This window comes from Tupaia chinensis, unplaced genomic scaffold, assembly GCF_000334495.1.
Source record: "Tupaia chinensis unplaced genomic scaffold, TupChi_1.0 Scaffold000623_1, whole genome shotgun sequence".
Classification (NCBI taxonomy): Eukaryota; Metazoa; Chordata; class Mammalia; order Scandentia; family Tupaiidae; genus Tupaia; species Tupaia belangeri.
In genome coordinates, this window is record NW_006160143.1 from 820,985 (window position 1) to 830,207 (window position 9,223).

The following is a 9,223-nucleotide window of genomic DNA, read 5'->3' on the forward strand; positions in this document are numbered from 1 at the left end:
CATCCCTTCTCCCCCATTTTCCTCTCAAGATCTTGAGCACACATGCACACGTGCCCAGTGTGAGTTTAAGCCACCGGATTTGGGACTCAAACCACAGTCGACTACTTGGAAGTCCAGCGACATAACCATTATGTCAACTGTTGGTTCTGCCTCTTGGAGTTTCTAACTGCTCTAGTTTTCTTTTACATTGAAAAACTTCCTTTAGTATTTTAGGGAGTGTAAGTCTGTTGGTGATAATTTGTCTTCATTTTCTATTATGTAAAATATTTTTATTTTGCCTTTAAACTTGAAGAATTCAAATAGAATACTGAGTTGGTCATTTCCTTTTTTTCCTTTAGATAATTTTTGGAGTGATGTTTTCTGGCCTCTATAATTTCTGGTAAGAAGTCACTGATCATTTAACATTTCACTTTATTGTTTGATTTTGTGTGTGTGTGTGTTGTTTTTGTATAGTTAAGATCAAAGGAAAATAGATTCAACCTGCACAACCCTGCAAGATTAAAAGAAGACACATAACCTGAGGCTTCTCCTTTAGAAAGAAGGGAAAGGATTGAAATTAGGCTCCAAAATCTTTGTCGTTTTAATGCCCTGCTCTGATTTCTGTCTCACCTCACTCACCTTACCTCAGCTTCTCAGGTAGCTGACCACTTTAGTGTTTGATTTTTGTGTGTGTGTTGTTTTTAGTCTGCTTTCCAAAATGTTTCTCAAGCTTTTCAACAATGTGAGTAGTTGACATGTAAATACTTTCTCAAAAATATTTAAAACCATACTATCTCTGTTGCTATAGAATCACAAATAAAATTATACAAAATTTTAAGAAAGATTTTGAACATTATCTTTAGCATTCAGTATTTTGAAATTTTGAAAGTTGTTTATTGACTGTCAAGAACTATGGAATATGAGCAAACATTTTTTGGTATGTAAAGTAAATGTTTGTGGAAAAATGTAAAAATAAATAAATAAATGAAAAAAGGAAAAAAAATATTTCTCAAGCCAGTGGATTCAGAACAGCACAGTTGGCCATGTGTGATCCACCTGCCTCAGCCACCATGCAGCTGGATGACCCTAAGGTTATCAATTTTTAGCACATTTTCCTTTGTATAGTTGAACATGATGATCACAGCTTTTAAAATCTTGAGCTACTAATTTTAATACTAAGTTTTTAATCACACTAGGTCTACATCAACTGCTATCTTTCGGTTGAATGGGCCCCATTTTCTTGGTTTGTTTATGTTTAATTATTGGAGATTTTACCCAGGACTTGGTGAATATTATGAAAAGATTCTGTTGTCCTTGACATTTGTTTCTTTTTTTAGGTTCAGTACGTAAGTTACTTGGTTGTGCTCAAATCGAAAACTTCTCCCAGGTGTGAAGTGGTAGCTGACCCAGCATGAAAATTTTGACGAGTGTAGTTTTAGGAGATGAAAGATTAGTTCAGAAGAGGACAATAGATTGTCTTATGAATACATTTGGCTATTCACTGTGAGACCAGGAAATCTTCACAGGGATACTTCTGGGTGCTCACACCAAGGAAAAGCCTGTGAAAACAAGCACAAAACAAGCCAGCAGCTGCAGAAATTAGGAATGATGGTTCAACTTGACTCAGGCTTAAGTAGACCGAGAAGTTTGTATGAAAAACTCTATAAAAGTACTGAATCTGAGAAGAGTTTCAGTTAGAGTTCAACACTTTTTTAACATCAGTAGGTCTGCGCTGGGAAGAAATGTCATGATGTGCTGCTGATTGTGGACAAAATTTGTTTCAGAGTTCTAATCTCATTCCGTATTGATGAGAAGTTCTAAAAATACGATAGGTGTGCAGAAGGGTTAATCAAAGCTCAAAGCTCATTCAGTATTAGAGAATTAATAATGGAAAAAAATGCTATCAGTAGGATGAATGTGGCTGGTATCGCAGCCAGAGTTCACCTTACTCAACATCGGAGAACCCACATGTGAGAGAAATGACCAGTATAGGAAATATGGTGAGTGCTTCAGCTTAGCTCTCACCTGAGGTCGTACATGAAGGTGCACCAAGAAGGGAAGCCTCATAAAACACAGGGTAGAAATATCAGAGCAACAATTCACTGAGTACCCTACCAGAATGCTGATAAAGGAACGAAGTCAGTGGCTAATCTCTACTAGCTAGGGGATATTACTTCAGACCGCTTTAAAAAAAAAAGGCAAAACATAACAGTTGTCTCTTTGAGAACTGGAGATGCCTTAGAGTAGAACAATTACAGACTGGATCCTTTTCCTAGCATAGACACATAGGGAGCATAATAACATTACTGGACTGAGGGACCAGAAGTTGGCATGATGGCTATGTCGCTGGACTCCCATGTAGTCAATCACATTTCAAGTCCTGGAGCTGGTGTCTTAAAATCATCCCAGGAACATGTGCATGTGTGCCCAAGATCCCAAAAGGAGAATGGAGGAAAAGGGATTGAGGTGTGGCCATCCCCCCTGGGGAGTGATTTCTCGCTTTCTGTCTCTCTGTCTCTCTCTGTCTTTCTGGTGAGCACATGCGCCTCATAGCAAAAACCTCTCAAAAAAAAATTACTGGACTGAAAGAAACTACATGAGTCTAGCTGCCTTCATTTCTTTCTTATGTGACAAGGAGCACAAAGAACTGAAAATATGTTTTGAAAGATTTTAAGATTCTTGAATTCATTTGAAATTTCTTGATGTAATTATTTTGATAAAAATGATCATATTTTGACAACAAATTTGTGGAAGTACAGACATACCAATAATTACTCAGTTTTAATACTTTATGCAGGAGAAATAATTAAATAAGTGGAAGAAAAACATATTTTTTTAATCTTTAATTCTGCAACAGATGAGAAGATTTTTATGTTTGTAAAGCTTTGTAGTGTATTGAACATTGATTTTTAAGTCTTAATTAAGACTCAACATATTAAAATGTATTCAAGTTCACAGATGTTTTTTAAGATTTATTTTCCTTAGGGCACATGTACTTGCCAGAGAGACAGAGAGACAGAAAGCAAGAATTCACTGTCAGGGCGAGGGGGATGGCCATGCTGCAATCCCTTCTCCATTTCGCCCATTCTCCCCTCAGGATTTTGGTCATGCATGCACATGTACCCATTGTGAGTTTTGAACCTCCAGGTCCAGGACTCGAACCATAGTCAGCCATAAGAGAGTCCAGCAACCCATCAATTATGCCATCTGCTGGTTCCCAAGTTCACAGACTTTTAATCAAGGCCCCTCACTGTGTATTCACTTTCTTTTGTTTCTTCCCCCAATCTTTTCCTCTATATTAATTCTTAATTAAAGAAGTAAGGATTTCCCCATTGTTTTTTTAACCACATTCTTGGTAAGTGGTACTGCACAATCCAAAGTAAGACCTGAATTAGATCACAAATCTCCTGTTCCTACCAACTAATACTATTCTTTGTGGTGGTGGCACTGTCTTGTCACTTATTTTTAAGAAGTCGGGATGGATTACGTTGATCCATTCTCCTGTCCTTGACTTCTTTTTGGCATTCTCTTGTGCTCTGATAAACTGACCCAGTTTTTTAGATCTAAATGAAAAAGCAAGTTGTATTTTTACAAGCAAAAATCTCACCTTACTTTTTGCTAATTAAGCAACTTATACCACCACCATCTTCTTTCAAGACCGTGAGCCTTAGATAACCCTGGTTACCTTATACAAATATTTGTCAACAGCAAGTCATGTAATATATCAATACATTATAGTTTTTCTGAAATTAACTTTTTATGTGTTACATGACTTGTATCGGAAGTCTAACTGACATGATTCTTAACTTCCATCAGAACTATACCACATGCCAGACATTCTTATCAGCTCATTTTTTTAGAATTAGTTTATTTAACTTAATTGATTAATTAATTAAAATTTGACCAGAGATGGACAGAATGAGAAAGAGAGAGGGAAAGTAAGAAGGCAAGCTGCCAGGTCCTGGATTTGAACCGTGGTCATCCATGTGGGAATCCAGCACCCTTTACCACCACATCACCTGCTGACTGCCTGCCTTCAGCTCAGGTTTTATTTTTATTGCTCACATTCTTCTGATTATCTTGCATTTCTCATAATCACATCAGTTCTTACTGTAGTAATGACAATAAAGCGTAAACATTAAAATATTTTACATGGAAAAAATAAGAAAACGTATTCAGTGTTAATTCATATCTCTGTTTAAACTTTTCATATTTCTGAATTGCTTTGAGCATATTCCACATATATGTGATTCAGGGGGCAGCCAGAGATTTAGCCAAAATAATAAACAGAATTTGAATCACTTTCTCTTTGGCTCTCTTATTTCCACGATTCTTTCGTTAAGTTCAGCAGCTTTGGTCACTTCAAACCCTGTCCTCTGTTTTTTTTTGTTTTGTTTTGTTTTTTTTTCATGCTAGAAAATCTGTTTTCTTTTTGTGTTTTAAAATCTCTCTCAAAAAAAAAAAAAAGTGTTATGGTCATTGCTCAGACTAAAAATTGTACCAAAGGAATACTCAACCTGTATACTTAACCTTCCAAATGTTGATTACGTTCCAGAATCCATTTGATTTTATTCTTACTCTAATATCTTAAAGTCGTGGTATCCATTTTGTCTTTTCCAGAGTTTGTGGCTTTTATCATCAGAAATGTTGTTGACTTACTCAAGGAGACAAAAAGCAGGATTCTTACTTGTCTTTACTTTTAATGATGTACATTTATTGATACAAAACATTTGCTAATTTCATGCAATTAAAAAAATTTAATGACTACTTAATCATTGATTCAGTTTAAAGTTAGTATAAGAAATATACAATTCTATAAATACACATATTTTTTAATTTGTCAGAGGGTGCGTGCACTCACAGGTGTGAGGGAGAAGAAAGCCATAAAGCACCCGTGCACAGGAGATGCCAGAATCCCTTCTCCTCCATTATTCCCTCCTTTTGGGGTTTTGGGCATGCATTCACATGCACCCAGAATATTTTTCGAGTCACTAGGTCTGGGACTCCAGTTGCACCGTCAACTATGCCACCTTAACCACTACTCCACTGACTGGCCCTGAATTCTATAAACATTTTAAGAAGAAAATTTAGTTCAAGAGATTATTCTTGAAATTATTGGAAAGTTTGAAAGAGTCATAGAATGATTATTGGAATGATTGATTTCAAGAACATACGATAGGGGGTGAGTCAGTGGGATAGCAGTAACACAGCACTTTGTGATGCTGGACACACGTGAAACAGTCCCAGGTTTGTGTCCTAAGGTCGCCCTGTGTATGCAGGGACTGCACATGCCCATGGCCCAAGCTAGTTGAGATTGTAGGTGTATCATGGTGTGAAGACCTTGTTGAAGGTGCCTGTCACTCTTGAAATAAGTATTGAAATAAACTAAAAAAAAAAAAAAAAAAGAACCTGTGACACTAACTGAAATCCATAAGTCAAGGAAATACTGCTGCTGCTGGCATCACCATTTCTCATCTTTCCCTCCATATTTATAAAACCGTGAAGCAGAAACTAAATCGAACTCCTACAATGTAGTGTTAACATTCCAGTTTCTATTATTTTGAATTCCTACACAGGTAGGATAGAAGAAAAATTACATTAATTTTCTCTTCCATTTTGACTATAATGAAGAAAACTAGGCAAAAGATGAATTTGAAAGGGGAAAAGAAAAAGCCAAGAGAACAGGTAAGTGGACCCTCCAGTGTTATCAGCCTTTAACTCACAGTCTGACTACAGTGCATCATATTCTGTCCTAATGTATATTTAGATATTAAAGATCATGGATTTATTTCTTATTTATTCACTGAATACAGTTTGAGTTGTATTTTGCTTTCTTTTCTTTTACCAAGCACAAGACCTAATTTATGCAGAAACCATTTCAAGTATTTTGGTCGGACAACCAAATCTATCTCCTCCATTCCTTGTCCTAGGGTTAGGTATAAAAGTTCATGAAATCAATCATGTATTGCTTCCAGTCTGCTCTACAGAAAGAATCTAGATTAAGTCTCTCATATAGGAGTGTGAGACTGAGACTCTCTCAGCTTTTTGAATTCAGTGCTGAGAATAAAATGTTAAGGCTTTTATCTCCATGTTTTTTTTTTTTTTTAGAAGGCTACCCTAAAAAAACAGAAATCTGCTACATATATTAAAGCTAAGTTAAATAGAGAAAGAGGAAAAATAAATCTTATTTATTCATTTAACAAATATGCATTAAATATCTATTATGTATCAGGAAGATGAAGGTAAAACATTAAGCAAAATGAAAACAAAATCATTCTGCAGATTTTGTTTTTTTTGTTGAGAAGGCTACCCTAAAAAAACAGAAATCTGCTACATATATTAAAGCTAAGTTAAATAGAGAAAGAGGAAAAATAAATCTTATTTATTCATTTAACAAATATGCATTAAATATCTATTATGTATCAGGAAGATGAAGGTAAAACATTAAGCAAAATGAAAACAAAATCATTCTGCAGAGACAGAAAATAGAGATATGTAAAGAAAAAACTATAATTACATAAAAATAGATGATCCATATTAAGAAGAAAAAGTAAATTATAGGAAAGAATTTTTTCAGAGGCTACTTCTGAATGAAGACTGAACATGATGATGAAATGCAAGTCCTTAACTTGAGCCATATATACAATTATATTAGTTGTGAATATCTCTGCTTTTAGGCCAATAATTTCCTTTCTATATGCTAGGTTGTATTATTCTTATTTCATATGAAAACCAAAGGCACACTAAACAAATTCTTTCTACACTATAATTTTTAAGCTTTCTTCCTTTTTACTTCTATTCATGTTACCATGTACAGATTATATTTTCTATATTAGTCTGGGTTCTCCAGAAATACAGAACCAAAGACAATAGGAGATCATATACATTTAGAAGTTCCAAGATTTGTAGTCAGCAAGATGGAGAGCCAGGAGAGCTAATGGGATATTTACAGTCTGATTCTGAAGGCCTTAGTACTAAGGGTACCAATGATGTGAGCTGAAGCACAAATCTAAATCCAAAGGAGAAGACAGTCAAGCAGAGAGAGAGAATACTCTGTCTCAGTCTTTTTATTTTGTTCAGTTCTTTAATGACTTGAATGAGGGCCACAGTGGGGAGGGCAATATGGTTTTCTCAGTGTACAGATTCAAAAGTTAATCTCATCCAGAAACATCTTTGTAAACACACTTAGGATGATGTTCCACCACATATTTGGCCCTGTGGCCCAGTAAAGTTGACATATAAAATTAATACTCTAGGGAGTATTATTCAGTCATAAAAAAAACAACAAAACCCTGGCTTTTGACAGAAAGTGGATGAATATGGAAGATTTACTGCTGAATGGAGCAAGCCAGGCTATGAAGGAGAAACATTGTATGTCCCCATTTAATATATACTGAGTGTCTTCACTCTATGACTGAAAGGAATTGACTGAAGGATATAGAAATATGGTAAACGGATGTAAATACAGATATAGTGTGTGTGAAAGAGTAGGGTTTCAGGAAAAATAATTAGAAGAAAAATAGGGAGGAAAAGCATTAATAGGACAAAGAAATGTCCCAATTTCTGTTAAAGATATTTTGTAGTCTAGTCAACTGGAGTAGGGAGAGATGTTCATATGTTGAAATATTCACTTTGTAAGCTAAATAATGTGATTGACTGTATAAAATAAAATGAAATTAAAAATAAATAAAAATTACTGTGACCTTTTTAAAATTGGTCTACTACACAGTAAAAATTGAAGCATAGTATTCTGTAACAGCTGCTTTCATTACACCAAACACACAAAGTTCTTTTATAGTTTAGAAATGTTTTCTATTATTAAACATTAGGAAATTTTTGTTTTAATTGTCTTCTTTAAGACCCCATATTTCAAAAAGATTTAACAAATATTTTCCTAGGGGCACATGCACTCACCAGATAGTGAAAGAAAGAGAAATAGAGAGAGGAGAGAGGAGAGAAACAGAGGAGAGAGAGAGAGAGAGGAGAGAGAGAGAGAGAGAAAGAGAGAGAAAGAGAGAGAAAGAGAGGGAGAAAAAACCCTTCTAATGGGGCATGATCATGCTGTTATCCCTTCTCTTCCATTTTTTCCTCCTTTGAAAGATTTCAGGATATTTTAGTCATGCATGCATATGCACTCGGCATGTTTCTCAAGATGCTGGGTCTGAGAGTTGAATTAAATGTTCAACTATAAAGGATACAGTTTTGTGTGTGGGGGGGGGCAGGGAGGAGGACATGATGGGGGAGATCCAGTAACTCTTAACCACCAGACCATGGACCAGTCCTTCAAAACATTTTTAACTCTACCTTTGGTATATGCTATCTTTATTTTCTTCACATAATAGCTTATTCTTTTTTCTTTAATATGATGTGTTTTTTTAGAGAGATTTTTGTTATAAGGCAGGTGCACTCACCTGAGAGACAAAGAGATAGAAAGCGAGAAATCACCCCCAGCGGAGGTAGGGGATGGCCATGCCACAATCTCTTCTCCATTTTCCTCTCAGGATCTTTTTTTCTTTCTTTTTTTTTTTTTTTTTGGTATAGGGCGTGTGCACTCACCAGACAGACAAAGACAGAGAGACAGAAAGCGAGAAATCACCCCTCCCTGGCCATGCCGCAATCCCTTCTCCTCCATTCTCCTCTTGGGATCTTGGACACGTGCCTGGTGTGAGTTTTAAGTCACCGGGTCCGGGACACAAACTGCGGTCGACTACATGGGAGTCCAGTGACATAGCCATTACACTAACTGCTGGTCCCTTCTCTCAGGATCTTGAGCATGCATGAACATGCTCCCAGAGTGAGTTTGAAGACACCAGGTCTGATATTTGAACTGCATTTGACTACATGGAAGTCCAGCAATGTAATTATTACACCATCTGCTAGTCCCTACAATGCAATGTTCTTAACATGTTTTTCTATCCCTCACACCTCAAGGTAGAGAGACAGAAAGAATGAAAATGAAGATTCTTGGCATCTTTTATTTCACAGAATCTTAAAGAATGTAACTGTAGAAGTTAGAACTGATTTCCTTTCAGATGCTGAGAAATGTAGCTGAAACCATTGCCTTATATTAGACACATGGCATACGTGGGAGTGGTATCTGATTATATCAAGAAAATGAGAAAATCACTTTTAGAGTAGTGTTGACTACTCTACACTAGATGATTTGGGGGATAAAGTCAGTGAGGGGGACCAGCAGTTGGCATAATGGCTATGTCGCTGGACTCCCACGTGGTCAACTGTGGTT

General features: G+C 36.0%; 1 protein-coding gene across 1 annotated transcript in view; it reads left to right on the forward strand.

Annotated features, from left to right (window-relative positions):
• The first annotated feature begins 5,604 nt into the window (after window positions 1-5,604).
• Window positions 5,605-9,223, forward strand: part of LOC102499956 (olfactory receptor 10R2) — a 9,513-nt gene continuing 5,894 nt past the window's right edge. The window contains exons 1-2 of the mRNA XM_006159081.1: window positions 5,605-5,664; window positions 6,830-6,959. Of these exons, the coding sequence (XP_006159143.1) occupies window positions 5,605-5,664; window positions 6,830-6,959 (190 nt within the window). The remainder of the gene's footprint in view (window positions 5,665-6,829; window positions 6,960-9,223) is intronic.